Source organism: Microcaecilia unicolor, chromosome 4, assembly GCF_901765095.1.
Source record: "Microcaecilia unicolor chromosome 4, aMicUni1.1, whole genome shotgun sequence".
Taxonomy (NCBI): domain Eukaryota; kingdom Metazoa; phylum Chordata; class Amphibia; order Gymnophiona; family Siphonopidae; genus Microcaecilia; species Microcaecilia unicolor.
This window is the reverse complement of record NC_044034.1, coordinates 292,417,079-292,435,076: the sequence shown is the minus strand read 5'-3', so window position 1 is coordinate 292,435,076 and position 17,998 is coordinate 292,417,079. Positions and strand designations below refer to the sequence as shown.

General features: G+C 44.6%; 1 protein-coding gene across 2 annotated transcripts in view; it reads left to right on the top strand.

Moving 5' to 3' along the window:
* The window catches only part of PSD4 (pleckstrin and Sec7 domain containing 4), a 123,638-nt gene extending 119,088 nt beyond the window's left edge, over nucleotides 1-4,550 (top strand). For both annotated transcript variants that reach the window (XM_030201703.1, XM_030201704.1), the window contains exons 15-16: nucleotides 1,365-1,508; nucleotides 2,789-4,550. In XM_030201703.1, coding sequence (XP_030057563.1) covers nucleotides 1,365-1,508; nucleotides 2,789-3,043 — 399 coding nt within the window. In that variant the 3' untranslated portion in view covers nucleotides 3,044-4,550. The remainder of the gene's footprint in view (nucleotides 1-1,364; nucleotides 1,509-2,788) is intronic.
* The last annotated feature ends 13,448 nt before the right edge of the window (nucleotides 4,551-17,998 follow it).

Sequence of the window (17,998 nt, the reverse complement as noted above, 5' to 3'; positions counted from 1 at the left end):
TTGGGCTGGATTTAGGCTGGTTTGGGTGGGAAAAAAATGTTCCACCTGCCAACCTTGGGGCTGTCCCGTGATGTGTCCCCAGCTGCAGCACCAGAGAATAGTTCCTCCCAGGCTCATCCTTCCCTCCGCCCCTAAGTTATATGGATAGTATGGGGCTGGTCTGGCAGATACTCAGCCTTTACTCTCTATATAACTTCTTAAGATAAAAATTGTTGTTTAGGTACTCAAAACAGTATTATTTTGAGTAAGTACTCTTTAAGAGGAAAAGGCCTCGAGAAACCCCTTGACATATGAAAAAAGTCAAACGGGTTGGACTTCCTCATCATCGGCCAAAAACCTCTATGTGATAACTTTAAATTGGCTAAACAATATTCAAACAAACTTAGCTCAATGAAAAGTCCGTCTCTGTGCTTCTTTGTTGATTTGTATTGTTTAGTAACTTCTTAAGATAGACATAGAGGGCCTGATATCCAGCTGGTGGCTCTCAGCGTTTCCCTGACCGCTGCCAGCGTTAAACCCAGAAATTCAGTGCCAGGGAAAGTCCGGGCTTTGAAATTGAATTTCCGGGTTTGCGGAGTTGGCTAATGCATAACTGGTTAAGTGCGATATTTAGCACTTAACCGGTTGTGGGCTAAGTCGGTCCTGTTTATGCGATGATCTTGGCCCCCGGGAATGCCCCCCACATAACCAGTTTTCAGTTCAGCGCCAACCGCTAGGTTTTAGCGGCACTAACCAATTAACTGCCACTGAAAATTAGCAGTTGGCCCCATACAAGAGCGTTTCCAGCTGGTTAAATCACTCTGAATATCGACCTGATAATTTATACAGTCACTGGCCTCGGGTGACCACATAAATGCTTTTGAAAACTGACCCAAGTATTTGGAACAAACTAACTAACTTGCCTTAGAGAAATATTTTGATTATGAATCACTTGGGTTCCCTGCTGAAAATTTGTGTCTCAGGACTTTCTAGTCGACTGAAAATCACAGGGTCAAAACTGCGCAGCATTTTTCCAGGTACAGTGGCTCCTGTCCAGATAAGTGCTGCTCGCTGGGGCCAGCCGTTACCTGGATAATGCTGCCGAACATCCTGACTGACTGCTCGGTGCTATACAGGTCTATAATAAGAAGGGAAATATGTGGACCTCGTGAAGGAAAGAGACTTGAACAAAGCAGAGTTTGTTAGACTTATTAAAGGCTGGAAGAAGAAGTGCAAGTTATTGTCTAGTAATTAATGCTGATCAGGTACTATGGCAGAATGATTTTGTACGGTACGATCAGAGTCCAACTAAAAGATTAAAATCCAGAAAGAAAAGACTGCATTATTTTAGGAATATCTCAAAGCTCCACTTTTTTCTTAAACAGGAAGATCAGCGGCAGTCCCACGAGTCCTGGATGGACACGTTTACAGACGATCTGGCTGATCACCAGAGGAAACTGCCAGATAAGAAGAGCAAAGCGAGAGACTGGGAGGAGTTTCACCTGAAGGAAGAATATTTACAGTATGAGGTGAGGGCTCCGAGGATTCGCAGCTGAACACTGCATTACCAGAGCGTGTTTTAAGACTCAGATGCAGGGGAAGGTTTAAGTACTGGAATAACAGGGGTGCTTTTAGACAGGAATGAGATGATGGCAGAGCCAGCCCAAGAGTATGTGACTCCCTAGGCTGGTACTTTTCAAACCAGATCTCATGGCACACCCAGCCAGTCAGGTTTTCAAAATAATCAACAATGAATTTGCATGAGATAGATTTGTATGCACTGCTTCCTTAATATGTAAACCGATCTCATGCATATTCATTGTGGATATCCTGAAAACTCAACTAGCTGGGTGTGCCCCAAGGACTGGGTTGAGAAGCACTGCCCTAGGCCAACTTTCCGCCATGTGACTTCCCCCTCCCCCAATCAAAGGGTGACTCAAGCCTCCCATACATGTCCAGCATCTCCCCTTCCCTTACACAGTCCTCAACTCCAACCCGGTGGTGTCCAGCATATCTTCCCCCCCCCCCCCCCCCCAGTGTTCACCAGTTTCTATTCCCTACCCTACATGAAGTGTTCAGCATCTCACTCCTGTCCCCCTCTCATGAGGTGTTTGGCAATTTCCCAACCTCCCTCCCTTACCTTCTCCAGTATGGTGTTGGTGTGGCAGTCAGCATGTATATAGAAGATTAATTGAACCAGCACAGGGCCTTGAGTATCTGTACAAAACTTCTGTTTCAGAGAGGAAAACACCCTAGAGATGCTTAAAGCTCCACACTGGCCATGATGAGGCTTTTGTAGACCGACTGCCTCATAGGTGTCGCTTGCAAATTTCTGCTGCCTGAGGTGGGCACTCAGTCTGCCTTGTAGGCTGGTCCTCTGGATTGGGCAGTGCTGTGTGTGGGCAGATAAGGAAGTGCTTCAGGACAGGAGTGAGGTACATCAGCAGAGCTATGTGTGTGGGTCTCAGTACTTGAGAGGGTGCTGGTGAGGAGTGAGGTGAATTGGCTTGTATGTGTCGGTCTCCGTACTGAAAGAGTAGAGGTTAATGCACAGCTAGAGGATATTGTCAAAGATGTATGTGGTGATCTCAGTACTAGAATAGCAGTCTGGCATCTTTCATTAGCACTCGGACATTCACAAGGAGAACATGTTAACATAATTATAGAAGGCTCAAGTCAGGCTACCTTGCCTCACTCTCTTCTGATTTTCCTAATACAGCTTGACCTCTTAACCTGTTGGGTAACATTCGATGTCCATTCTCAGCCGTCTTTGAACAGTGTTTTCTTATTATCTTTTCCTGGCTTGCAGAAAACCCGTTACGAGACCTATGTAAAACTTCTGGAAGTGAAAATCAGCAGTGGCACTGAGGATCTAGACAAATGGGAGGCCCTTCTGTCCGAGAACAGCAATGGCCTCGAGGACAGTTTGGGTCTAAAGAAGTCACACTCCAGCCCCTCCCTGAACCAGGAACAATCCGCTGTGGTGATCAAGGTGAAGCGCAACATCTCAGAACGCAGGACTGTACGCAAGATCATCCCGAAAAGGAACAAGAATCTTAATTAATACAGTGCATTTGGGGGAGCACTTTTCCTCCAAGCATAATGGTGACACCTGTCTATGTCTTGTATGTCAATAACAGGGCAATCCCTTCACGTGAGGAACAGTGAAGGAATGCAGGATGTGCCTATCAGTTGTGTGCTGGAGAACTGCAGTTCCAGTATTATGCCACAAGGTGGCACTCTTGTGAAGCGTATGGGATACAAGCTGCTGTTGAGACATTATAAGGACCCTGCAGCACTATAGCACTTCAAGCACTGTACCACCTTTCAAGAAGCAAGCAGTTGAATAGTATTTCAGGGTACACATGTGATGTGTATAGGACCCTGAGTCTGCATAAAGTACTGATTAGGCACCACTAGTGTCGTTATACCCTTTGCAGACAGAAAAGGTTCCCATTCCAGAGCTGTAAGGACATCTAGTGGATCAGAATCCATCATTCCATGGAAAGTGGAGCATATTTCTGGGTGTTTATGAGAGACTGCCTTATGACACATTATAACATCAAAAAACATTTCCTGTTTCCAGAACCCTCCTACCCCTCCTTCCTTCCCAATAATCTACTGCAATACACGGCCAGGGGAATATTTTAAGATGCTCAAGGTGGGAGCAGATTCCAGCTTGTACTGTGAGCGTCCCTAGCCACATCTGGACCATCAAGAGGCCCTTTGACTATTACATTTATAGATTAAAAGTGAAACAAAAAGTTCTGTGCCTAATGAAAATCAAAGTAAAAGCTGGAATGATTGGACTGCTACTCAGCAGAGGGCTCTTTGGGGCATGAGAAAGGTGTATTGCAAATATGTTTATGGAGCTCTCAGTACTGGAATAACATCATGATTAATATGGTACTCTCCAAATGATGGGGTAGGAACAGAGAATTTACTGCCACCCCCTCCGTCTTATGTGATTCTAAAACTGGAAATCTTAGTAGGATGTGGTGCCTTTAATTATACAAATAGGGGAAGAATGAAAAAAAACAAGCCCCTCGATATTCAAAGCTATTTAACCGGCCAGACACGGCCGCTGACTGGTTAAATAGTATATCGATGCCTAACCACTAATATTCAGCAGGAGATAACTGGTTATTTCTGCAGAATATCACCAATTAGCACCTGGTGCATAGCCGGCTATATTGGGTGACTTATCGAATTAGGCACCTGTATTCAGCACCTAACTGGATAAGTTTAGCGGTTAAATAGTACCACATATATAGTTGTCCTGTCTTTAACTGCTAAACAGTTAACCAGTTAGCGCTGAATATTGGTATAGCTGGTTAACTTCTTAGTGGTAAAAAAGCTCTCAGATATTCAATGCCGGTCGCCAGAAACGGCCCAGTATTCAATATCCGGGTTTAATGCCAATGACGGACAGCAAAAGCTCTGCCCACCACCAGCCAAATATTGCACCCGTTATCTTATATGGATTTTGGAGACCGTTTTGGGGTGGAGGAGTAGCCTAATGGTTAGTGCAGTGGCCTCAGGCCCAAGGGGACCAGGTTTGATTCCCTCTGCAGCTCCTTGTGACTGTGGACAAGTCACTTAACCCTCCATTGCCCCAGGTACAAAATAAGTACCTGTATATAATATGTAAACCGCCCTGATTGTAACTACAGAAAGACAGTATATCAAATCCCCTCTCCTTTCCCTTTCCGTATAGGCCCCTCCCTCTGATCAAGGGACCTCAGGTAGCCCAAAAATAAAACTCACCGATCAGCAGTTTTTTAAACACTGGTTGCTACTGGCTGAACTAGACCCACGTGGGCAGCCACCAGGAGTTACTAGGTATTGCCAGCATTTGGAGGCAGTACCTGGATAACTACCCAGTTAATGTAGGACAGCCTCCTTTTTACTCCGCCCCTGGACTGCCCGGAGAGTGCAACAGCGGTCTGCCTGGATTTTCAGTGGTGCTGTCTGGGTGAGTGTCACTGACAATCCAGGTTGTGCCCAGTAACTTGGAATTATGTAGGTAAGAAGTGCTCAGTTTTGAATATTGACCCCTCAGAGAGTAAGATCTTTGAATTACTTATTGAACTAGCACAGGGATATTCTAACCTATTGAGTTTTCCGTTTTCTTCTGGACCAATTTGAGTACCAGAGATCTAGAAATTAGGGCTGTACCGAATATTCGGATATGATTCATCCCTGAATACATTATTCGTATTTGGCTGTATAGCGATTTAAATTCGAATGTGGATAATCCGGGGCTCTACTGTGTTAAATCCTAGTGAGATAAACACTTGACCTCTGATTTCATGTTGCTCCTTTGGCCGAATAATATTTTTCATTGTTCATATTCGGCTGAATAGTACAGTATGTTGTTCGGTACAGCTCTACTAGAAATAGACTGTTCCAGTGGTGGCCATCCCTGTTACAATCTGCCCCTGCGGTTTCTAAAGATATTCACTTTATTTCAGCGGTAGCAGACTGGTGACATTGGAAAGTCCTTGCCTTTATGGCAAATGGAGGCCCAGATGCTTCACTGGTGCTGGCACTAATTGAAACAGGGGCTCCCAGTGGTGGGGAGGGCTGTTCAGTTCTGAATGTCTGTCTGTCTTTTAAGGAGCCATCCCCACCATTGCTGTAGTTTGCCTCTTTACTTTGGAAAGTGGTTATATTGCTGGGGGGGGGGGGGGGGGGGGAGAAAAGGACCAATTCAGCATTAGCACTTGAGGGGTGCTACACCCCCAAAGTATGCCTATTCACTGGTATGAATGTGATGTCATCTGTCGCTTGACAGCCAATCTGAGCAGAGTAGTAAGACAAAGGAGGGAGACTGGAGCATGCAAATTAGTCCATCACAGGTTAAATCTACAGAGTCTCTCTGAAAACTCAGCTCACCCTGTTCCCAATGGTTGATGCATTGGGGATAGATTTATTTAAGGAAGTTGGGGCTTTTTTTTATGTTTCCAGGAACATAAGCAAAAGCTGTTGTATCGTGGGGACCAACTGTGCAATCAAGTTATCACCTTGATAGCTTCTCTCTTGTTTTTTTGTACTGAAAGAAAGGTTCGAAGCTTTTCCTGCGGCTTGATAGAATGTTGTTCCGTTTTAAGAAATGCTGAGAAGTTTATTTTTTATTAAATATCTATTTTAAGCAAACTTTTTTTGGATGGTGCCTGAGATCTTCAGTGTTTATTCTTCCTTCTGTTGCTTTTACAATAAAAGTTCTATGAACACACAGTCATATACCCAACAGGAATAAAACGATTTCCTGTTAGAAGTGTGGATAAGGGTAGGGTTTGAGATGATGTCAGAGGCTGGGGTCGAGATTATGGATTCTGATTCAGATTGGTGTTGGGATGAGGGTTAGTTTCTAGGATTAAGAGGTAGTTCAGGGAATTGGTGATAGATTTTGGGTCAGGAGTTGAGACTGGGGTTAGTAGGAGCTGATGTCAGGGAAACAGCTATAGTTTAGGGCAGTGGTTCCCAAACCTGTCCTGGGGGGCTCCCCAGATAGATAGGTTTTCAGGATATCCACAGTTCATAATTATGAGAGAGATTTCCATGCAGTGGAGGCAGTGCATTCAAATGTCTTTCATGAATATTGTGGATATCTTGAAAACCTGACTGGCAGGGGAGCCCTCAGGGCAGCTTTGGGAATCTGTGGTTTAGGGGTTGGGTTTACAGTTGGAGTTCATAGGATTGTGGTTGGGATTAGGTATGAGATCGCTGCAGCGTACAGCAGCCTTGATCCTGGTCTTGTTATGCCACAGTTCAGAGTGTTAGAGTCTAAGGTATGGAAAAAGTTCAGCCTAGAGGCATACTGAGAAGTGTAATTTTTATTTTTTTTTACTTCCCCCTCTGCCTCCACAAGGGGGTTGGAGAAAAGAAGTCTCTTGGAACTGAATGCCTCAGTTCCACTGTTCTGCCAGCAGAGGTCAGTCCAGTAGCAGCAACCACCTTTCCCTCCACCCACAGTTATGTCACCTCTGTACAACACTCCAACTCCACTGGCCCTGGGAAAGGAGTCTGGAACCTGAGTCTCCTGCACTGCAGCCCAGCCCTGAATTCTACTCTTTTAATAGAAAAGTGGGTTTATGATCCCAAGATCAAATAGGTGACTGGAATCTGTTCTAAGCTTATGAGCTGTTTCCTTTTTTAAAAAACAAGAACAAACACAGTTACTCCATAGAGCCACCAATATTGTTTTTTAAAATGATGATTATTTATTTTAATCTTTCAACTTGCTTTTTAAGATTTTGTCTCTTGCTGGAAGCTGAAGTTCCCCTTCTAATTAAATGCAGAACTACAAATTTCAGCTTTGCAGGCAGTGATACTTGTCATTATACTAGCATAGGAATGATTCAGGGCCCCCTGACATGAAGTTTCGAGACCACAAAGGACAATGTTCAGTGTTGTATCTGCTATTGAAAGTGTCCAGGGACCATTGCCGGTATAAACAAATATGAAAGTTCGCCCAGTTTATGAAGTAAAAAATTAGATCTCTGCAGGGTACTGCTATAAGGAAGACTGGACGCTGGGAAGACAAATTCCTACATAAGGAATAAAGGCTATACAAGGGGTTATTTACCATCAACCCTGTGTAACAGTGGAATTTCTTGTGGACTCCAGCAGGAACCTATACATAAGACAATGCTTCCCAGTCTTTTTGTGGCTGTGACCCCATGATTCTAACCAAATAAATTTGCGTGGCCACCATGGAGCCCCCACCACCCCACCTCAATGTTGTGACCCTATTTTGGGTCCTGACCCATGTTTTGGGAAACTCTGCATTAAGGGGAAAATATTCTGCCAGCAGCTGCGAGTGTTTATTCGGCTGAGACATTCAATGCTGAGCCATGTCTGGGCGCTGAAATTCAATTTCCGGATTTATGGGACTGGGTATCTCCTATGTGCAATACTCGGCACGTAACCACCTAAGTGAAACCGGATAAAGCTAGGACTGTGTTTTATGCAGTCTGATTTATCAGGTTAAGTGCCGACTCCACCGCCGGACCACCCACAAAGAAGTCAGCTTTGCAGTTAGTGCGGGTATTCAGCATCACCAGTTAAGGGCCGCTGAATAAAATTACTTTCTTATGCGTTATCCTATACTGTTTATTGTAAGCCATATTGAATTCAGACTTGTGTGGGATGTAAATGTCATAAGCTATTTAAACCAGCCAGGAGCCTCTCCTGCTCAGTTAAATCACTATCAATATAGACCCCCCCCCCCCCCCCCACATTATTTCATTTATTTGTTTTGCCTAAGGTGGATACAAAATTTAACATAAAAAGACCCCACCCTTGTTATTTAAACTGTATGGTTGTCATTGCTTTAAAACGCTGACTACAGTATTTAAAGTTGTACTCAGATACTTGATTCTGGGCTGTACCCAGATAGCGGTGCTTAATAGGTGGGTATAAGGTGGTACCGGAACTATCTGGGTACCGCCAGTATTTAATGCCTCTACTCAGATAATCATCCGGACAAGTTAGGATATGCATGCACGCACTGGAGGCCCAAGATAGCAATGGTTGTCCTAATTTCTTCGGATAATGCTATGGAAAATCCACATATGGTATTGGTGAGTGGTGCTGAGCCAGGTAGGAGCAGCTCCTGAATTGATAAGTGCCACTGAATGTCAACCCGATAGTTCTCACAAATAACATCGCACAGAACAATATGCATTTGAAAATGAAGCAATACCTTAAAAATCACCTAGTTGTGGCTAGTGGGGATCCCCCAAGACTTGCCAGCTGAACTCCTTCTCCAGTGGCCAGACTCCTCCAAGCTCAGCAGCCTGCAGCAGTCCCCAAGTTGCTGCTGCCACTGCTAAACCACTGTCACTCCCCCCCCCCCCCCCCCCACATGCATGCATAAAGTGGGTGGCAGTAGCTCGGGAATACTGTCACCAGCTGCAGTGAGAGTTCTGGCCCCCAGACTGGAAGAGGAGGTCTTGAACTAGCAGGGCTTGGGGATCCCCGCCAGCTCAGGTCCTTATACTTTGCATTCAGAGGGTCCAAGGGGGAGGACAAGAGGGTAAGGAGTAAATTTGGCACCCACCATTTTAGGCTCAGCTCCCCCCACCCCAAGTCAGCTGTCTGGCTATGCCACTAGTAAAACTAGTTATCAGAAAATGTAAATAAGCCAATAAACATTCTGGTACTCAAAGCAACAGATTGTTCACCGGTTGCCTATACATTTATTTTTAAAAAAGTACATATTGTTCATTTGCAAAGCACATAGACGTAACAAAGTATGTAACTTTGTAAGTCTATGTGCTTTGAAAATGAGCTTCACAGTGTGCCGATATAATGCTCACGGCCTGCCAACAGGTATCTGCAATTTCTGTCTGCTCTGCGCTATAGAATGAAAAGGTTGTGGATGATATCAGGATGGTTTACTATGTGGAGAGCTGCATCTGGTACCAGTGCAGTCCATAGGATAAACATGGCAGGTGGTTAGTGGCTTAATCCCCATCAGAGGCCTGTCTTCCTCAGAGTTTGTTTGGTCTCTTTTTGTTGGAGAGCCCTGGACCTTTTGAACCATCCCCTGAAACCTTGCTGGAGATTCCCTGAAGAGTCCCCAAGTTGTTGTCTGAGGTCATTGAGCAGTTAAAACAGCAGAGCTAAGCCCTCATTAGGGGCTCTGAGCCTCCACAGGAGGCGTCATGAGGGGGCAGGGGGTGCTCTCTAGAACTTAGTGATTAGCTTAAAGGCATCTGGGAGCTGAGCAGAGGATGCTTTCTCTCTGGACCAGGGCCTGTTGTTTTCACTGCCTGTCTAGGGACTCAGTGCTCTTTAGCATTAACTTGGCAGATTAAGGGAAAGAAAACAAGAGACAGCTTTTGCTAATGGATTTAAGAGTGTGGTATTAAGAAACAAAACTAAGAGAACACAATAAAAGCTTACACACTGAATAGCATCAACTGTCAATTACGTGAGCAAAAGGGTAGAACAGCAGAGCACCGAGGCTCCAGCAAATTCAGGCCTTGCATTCTGTATTTTCCTGATGTCTCCACCGGTGTTTTCAGCACCTATAACCTGTATTTTCTGGTGTCTTCAGACACTTTGCCTCCTCCCCACTGCAGTTTTACCAAAGGCTGTGAATTGAATTTATTTTCTTGACAGGCAAACCAGAAAGTATATTATTTGTATCCAATGCATGGAACTGCCCTTCCAAATACATCCACATTGACATACTGGACAGCTAGCCACACATGTACAGACAAGTGATGGAGTGAGATCTAAGCAAAGGAAAGACAGCAAGAAATATCAGAAATTTTAGAAAGAAACGTATCTTTCTCACCTCCCTAAAAACTCTGTCCCCAAGCAACAGGAAATAAGTCACCCCTCTTTTCCTCTTTACCAGTTAAACTGTATCTAAACAACTAGATACTCGGGTTGATTACTGAAAGCAATTTAACCAAGCAGAAATGGCTCCTGACTGGTTAAATCACAATTTCAGGGCTAACTGCTCATTTTCAGCAGCCCAAGGCAAGATTCTGCCTCTCCCCCAGGCTGAGATGCTGCCCCCTTCTTTCCTCAATGCCGTTTGCGGCGTTTACCTTGTTGTTTCATCATGTCCTAAAAGCCAGTGGCGGCAGTAAAGGGAAGAGGTAGATGCCAGCGACAGGGCAGCATATGGGAATCGCTGCTACCGCTGGCTTTTGGAACATTCCTATGCAAGTAGAAGGATTTGACACCATTTGAAAAAGGATCTATGTAATTATATTTAAGGGGATTGTGAAGATGGGGTGGTTGTTTATTGTGGGGATGGATAGCTATTGGGTGGTTGTGATATGTATGTTTTGGTTTCTATGATGACAGTTTTGAATGTATAATAGAAGAGAGTGTTCTCCAACAGTGAGAACAGCATTGCAAAATTTTAGACAAAACTCAGAAAATTCAAAGGTGTATTTTATATTTTATTTATTTTACAGCACTTATATCCAGTGGTGTGCTGGAGCAGGCTCTCACAGGCTCTCGAGAGCCGTTTGTTAAGTTTTTAAGAATTTTGGGAGCCGGTTCTCCATGGCTACTTTAACAAATGGATCCCAAAATGTGGGCTTGGGCCCCTCCTGAATTCTCTTTTACTTTGCTGGTGAGAGAGAGCCCCCTGTTAACAATTTACCAGCACACCCCTGCTTATATCCCACAATTTCCCACCGCTGGCAGGCTCAATGTGGCTTACAACAGTTAAATAACAAATAGGCGAGTACAATAAATGGAAAGGGATAAGCGGGGCAGAGAGGTAAGGATTAAGAAATGGGTCAGTCTGTAAGGTCAGTATCCTGAGGTCAGTGAGGTTGGAAAGGATCTTTGGGGTACGCTTGCTCAAATAAGCAGGTCTTAAGTGACTTCCTAAAAGTCAGATGATCCTGAACCGTTTTCACTGATTTAGGTAGTGCATTCCACAAGTGAATACTGACGTAGGAAAAGGTGGAAGCATACATGGTTTTATGCTTGAGTCCAGAACACGCAGGGTAATGGTGGTTTAAGTAAGAACGGGCAGTTCTAAGTAAGTTTCTTGGTGGTAGGTGGACAAGGGCATCCATGTACGCTGGGGCTGCTCCATAGAGAATCTTGTGGACTAAAGTACAGATTTTAAAAGTTATACGCTCATGTACGGGAAGCCAGTGTAATTTCTCGCAAAGTGGTCCGGAACTGGTGAACTTTGACACTCCATAGATGAGTCGAGCTACTGTGTTTTGGACGGTTTGTAGCTTCTTTAGGAGTACGCCTGTGCACCCTGCGTATATGCCATTGCAGTAATCTAGTCGGTTTAAGACTAACGATCTGACCAGATTGCAAAATACTCCCCTTGGGAAATAAGGTTTCACTTGTTTTAGCTTCCAGAGAGAGGAGAATGCTTTCTTGGTGGTTAAGATGGTATGATCCAGCAGCGTTAAGTTCCGATCTACAATAACACCTAGTATACGTAGGCTCTCAGAGATGGGTAAGGTACAGCCTGGTACAGATAAGGTAGTGGGCCTGAATTTATTAAAAGGAGAGGTAAGAATAAGGCAATGAGTTTTTTCGGTGTTAAGTTTTAACTTCAAGGTGTTGGCCCATGTGAGCATGGTGGTTATTCCAAGGCTGATGTCATCAGTGATTTCAGTGAAGCTTGTACGAAATGGGATGTAAATAGTGACATCGTCTGCATAGATAAATGGGTGGAGACCAAGTTTTGAGAGGGCTGCAGCCAGGGGAATCAGCATTACGTTGAAAAGAGTAGGAGAGAGCGGCGAGCCTTGGGGCACTCCACAGACCTGGTGCCACGGAAAGGATAACTTTGAGTTGGACTTCACTTGGTAGGTCCTGGTGGTTAAGAAACTGGCTAGCCAAAGTATTAACCACTTAGGATCACCTCCAAGCTCTGGATCCTCAGTATAAGGCTGATGCAGCTACTTTTACTCCTTATTACATGAAAGGGCTTGTAGTGCTAGCCTGGTGACTTCCCTGTCTCAACTCCTTATGAAACAGACAATGGCCATGCAACTCATTGCCAACCAGCCTGCAAGTGGTCTTCAGCTTACCTATAGCCAAAGGATTGGCTGAATAATTTAATTAGGTCCGTGCTGTTGCTTGAAGTAATGGTTCCATCGTCTCTGCCATTATCATCATGTAACCTTGACCAAGGTAGCCAGATGACTGCAGGTCATCAGGGACAAACTGAACCAGGCCAGTTGTAGCCTATTGACTTGCATCTATTGACTTGTAGTGCCAATTTTTCTAAGAGTAGTGGGACTAGCAGTGGCTATGTCCAGTGGGACAAAGACAGGACTAAGTCTTGTCTATGGCCTGAAAGTCATCCTGAGTCTCTCACTCTTTAAGGAAATGGTGGTCAACCTTTGTACACAGAGGATTGTGTAAATGTCAGAACAATCCCTAGTAAGACACACAGAGAAAATTAACAAATTTTTCAAATTTGGAGTCAGCCTCATAAATAGACATGGAATCAGGTGCCACCTATATAATTTCAGAATACAGTTTCCACACAAGGCTCTAAAAATAACTTTAGACGCAAATAATAAGAGAGAGAGAAAAAATCACAAGCCAATATTGGACCATTCCCCTAGTTCCTTCTTTCTTTATCATCTTCAGCCTGTCCTGTGAAGTACAAAGATAGCAAGACACAGCAGAGGCTAGAAAGCAGAGAGCTGACAAGGTGCAGAAATCAAGGCTTTAGGAGAGCATGCTGCTCAAGCTGCAGCATCTGCACAGGGCAGGCTCCCTCATAGCTGTTGAGAGTTAGCTGGCAGAGAGAGCTACCAGAACTCCAACATGCTGATGCGTCTGAATCGGGTGTGGAGCTTGGGAGTAATATACTGAAATGCCTCTGCACTGCAGCCTGTGTCAGACATGGGCTTCTGGGAAGAGTGCTGGCTATAGGCATCAACAAACTGGTTCAACATAGGAAACTGTCAAACGCCAAGCAAAGACAAATGGAGTCAAAAGACCTCCGTCAGATGGTGTCCACATCAAAGTCGTATATTTTACTTATTTGAATACAAAACTATACGACTTTGCTGTGGACACCATCTGAGAGAGGTCTTTTGACTTCATTTGTCTTTGCTTGGTGTATTATGGGACTTACGTGGAGGGGCATAATCGAACGTGAACGCCCATCTCCATGGGCGTCTATGTCCGAAAACGGGTATGTGAAGAGGCGGGACAGATCGTATTATCGAAAAAGATGGGCGTCCATCATTCGTTTTGAAAATACGGATTGGACGGACCAAATGCCATGGATTTGGTCCCTTCTGAGATGGGCGTTTTTTGTTTTTTTTTAAGCAATAATGGAAACTAAAAACGCCCAGCTCAGAAACGTCCCAATCCAAGCCATTTGGTCGTGGGAGGGACAAATGTACAACACTACCATAGCTCTTAGGGGTGAAGGGGGCAACTACATGTGGGTACAGTGGGTTTTAGAGGCCTCCCATTTACCACCACAAGTGTTACGGGTGGGGGGGATGGGCCTGGGTCTGCCTGTCTGAAGTGCACTGCAGTACCCACTAAAGGTACTCCAGGGACAGGACTTGTTGCTGGTGTATAACCTTGGCACAGCAGTTGACACCTGAAGACTAATCTTGCTGAAAACGTCCTTTATTTGAATAAGCACCTTTACTCACAGTTAACTGCCGATCAGAGGTTGTGCCCCACTGGCAACGAGTCTCGCTGATACTGAGATTAGCAGTAGGTCCGAGCTGGCAGAATGGTGTACAATGCCCTCTTTCAGCAACATTCAAGGTAAGAACTAAGTGCTGTAACGTGGCTAACACATGAAAGGGATCTAAAAGTGTCTTTCACAAATGGCCACTACCTCATGGACTACCGGAAACAAAACAGGGCACACTCTGACCCAGTAAGCAGAGGGAAAAGCACCATGGGAGTAGAGCCTACCAACATCGTGAGCATTTAACACAAGCTAGTGGAAACACGGAGCCCAATATCCTACACCCACCACAATGCATTGCTGATGTGGCTCTGCAGTGCCCTTAACAGAAAAGGCGTCACACTCACCCGAGACCCACATCAGAACCAGGGAAAGGCTGTCAGAGGATAGAACACATTCTGCTGTCATGGAGGTGGGTACGGCATTTGAGGCTGGCATACAGGCTGGGAAAAAAAGTTTGTAAAGTGGGGGGTTTTTTGGTGGGAGGGGGTTAGTGACCACTGGGGGAGTCAGGGGAGGTCATCCTCAATTCCCTCCGGTGGTCACCTGGTCAGTTGGGGCACTTTTTTGGGACTTGGACGTGAAAAAAATGGTCCAAATAAAGCGGACCAAATTCTCGTCAAAAACTCCCTTCTTGTTTCGATTATCAGCTAAAGACGCCCATCTCTCCTCAGCCAATAACCACGCCCTAGTCCCGCCTTCACCAGGCCTCCGACACGCCCCAGTGATCTTTGTTCGTCTCCGTGACGGACTGCAGTTGAGGACGCCAAAAATCAGGTTTCGATTATACTGATTTGGGTGCCCACGGGAAACGGACGCCCATCTCCCGATTTGGGTCGAAATATGGGCGTCTTTCTCTTTCGAAAATAAGCTGGATAGTAACATAGTAGATGACGGCAGAGAAAGACCTGCACGGTCCATCCAGTCTGCCCAACAAGATAAACTCATATGTGCTACTTTATGTATATACCTGACTTTGATTTGTATCTGCCATTTTCAGGGCACAGACCGTAGAGGTCTGCCTAGCACTAGCCCCACCTCCCAACTACTAGCCCCGCCTCCCACCACCGGCTCTACCACCCAATCTGCGCTAAGCTTCTGCTATATCTTTTTTGAGATACAGTGATCAGAACTGAACACAATGCTCAAGATGAAGTCGCACCATAGAGTGATACAGGGGCACGATAGTATTCTTGGTCTTATTTACCATCCTTTTCCTAATAATTGCTAGCATTCTGCTTGCTTTTTTGGCTGCTGCCACACACTGGGCAGAAAATTTCAGGGTATTGTCTACAGCAACACCTGGATCTTTTTCTTGGGTGCTGACCCCCAAGGTGGACCCTAGCATCAGGTAACTGTGATTCGGATTATTCTTCTCAATGTGCATCACTTTGCACCGTGCTATAAAATTACTCGCCATGTGGGAGGTGTGATATGGATAAATGAACTATCCATCAATTTCCAGTAGCATGAGAAATCTTACAGACTGTCCTGGCACTTTTTGGATAACACCGAAGGGGGAGAGGGAAGATATTCACTATCCGTATAGTTCAGCGGTTTAATTTTACAGTTGTGAAAAAGCAGAGCTATATGGATAGCAACTGAATATCAATGCTGTCTATATGGCTGCCATCTGTCAGTGGGTACTGTGTATATTCAATACTGCTTACCGTATGGATAGTGGCATTAAATATGTGTTATTTAAATGTCATGGCCAGCATTTTAAAAAACCCTGCTTGTACCTGCTGAATATTGAGCCATTAGAGTATAAGCCCACTTGAGCAAGGAAATAACTTGTGTATCTACTTATAATTTGCTTGAGCTTGGAACTGTGAAGGGAAGTAATTAAGGGGCTACCATTAAGATTTCTTATTTTACCACTAACTCACACTATCATAGCACAGGCCCGATTTTATGCGATTTGACCTTTTACTAAGGTGCGCTAATAGATTTAGTGCATGCTAACGATTAGCATGTGCTAAGGAGCCCTTTTACTAAAGGGTTGCCAATATGGCCACCAGTGGTAGTTCTGTCTTGAGCGTGTGCCATTTCTAGTGCTACGGAAAATAATTCCATCATTTCTAGCACAGCGCTAACCCGGATATCTCAATGGGTGGCAGCAAGTGCTTCCCCCTGCTTTTTACCCACTGCAATAAAAAGGGCCCTGGCACAGGGCAAAAACGGCTACCGCAGAGCCCTTTTTACTACAGCTTGGTAAAAGGACCCCTAAATGCAGCACAGTCCACTGTATACACGAATTTCGTGACCACTAAATACATTAGTGCAGCTTAGTAAAAGTACCCTCTAGTTACTAATAACTGGGGTTAACAGTAAAATAATATGTTTAACAGTTGCCCACCTTGATGACTTACCTCTCAAATCTGAATGTGTGCTAAGTTTTAGCACACAATGTTTTACTCCTATTTTATTACGTTCATCTCTAAAGAGGGAATTTTCAAAGGCATTTCAATGGGGGGAACACTGTGTTCTCCATGCAGAAATGGCCTTTCCTAAGATTACCCAGAGTATAAGCACTTAAACATGTATGTACACAGGGTGTGTGGATGTATCTCTGACCTGCACTGAGGTGATCCTGGGGGCAGGAATTGATCTTAGGCCTGAACTGTGTGTGTACTGTTTGTGCAAAATAAAGTGAGAAATTTGTGCATGCCAGAGAGCAGGTGTAAACGTGTGCATGCATTTTTTGTAAGGTAATTTTCAAAAGAAAAATATGTGCACACTTTCCCTTAGAAAGCTATATAATTTATGCACATACCTGCCATACAAGTTAGGAGACCTATTATTAAATTACCCTCTATGTGACTTAAATAAATAATGAATAACTGGTTAATTATTACAGAGAAGAAGCTACATAAATAACTTGGCATTTCAGAGACAGGCCCCTTCCCCTCACTCCCCCAGAACTCTGCAATATAGAGGAACTGCAGCATTTAATTAAAACCTTGGCCCCTTTGGCTTTCTGAAACTGGCAGCTCTCTCACACACACTACCTTTTTCATGGGCACTTAAATCCTCAAGCACATGCTGTAAGTGGTGAAAATTGGACTCTTGGCAGAAATTCTCAATTCCGACCTGCAAGTGGACTATGCTAAACACACACCCTCTGTGTTGATTTAACTAAGTAAAGAGGCTTTCAGCAAATCTGTGGGAACAGCATCCATTTACTGAAACCACATAGCACCACAGCTTCTAGCCAGTAGTGGAAAAGGAGACTACTCTCTTCCTGATTAAATAGTCTCCAACACTCAATGTTTCTGTAATACATTAAAGAGACTTCACCCAATATGACATATCCTCAGGGCTTTTTTTGAGGGGGTACTTGGGGGTACTGAGTACCGGCACCTTTTCCACTGTCTGCTAAACTTGACCCATGGTTCTCATATTCTAATGAAAGAGCTCAGGTTCTACATACAAATTCTGCCTTGTCATAGATTCTATGATTGGTTGCAGGGGTCCTGGCTATTGTAGGGTGGGTCCCTCAATGACCACTCCACCCCTGAAGGGTGACCTGGTATTTGAGTACTGGCACCTTTTTTGCTAGACACAATGCATTGCATATCCTTGATTAACCCACTCTTCCCCACTCCTGGTCTGAGTCTTTCTCCCATTCTGCTCACAGTATTATACCCCTTATTACCCAGCATATTGTTCCCTAATACCTCTAGTCATGACCTTTCCATATTCTTCTCAGAATGGTTCATGAGTGGCCCACTGTCCTGTACTGGAAAGGATAGTTCCAGAAAAACCTGGCCTCGTATTCCTTTGGCACTTTGACACATCCCACTTTCTCACCAACCATAATCCTAGGTGTCCCTC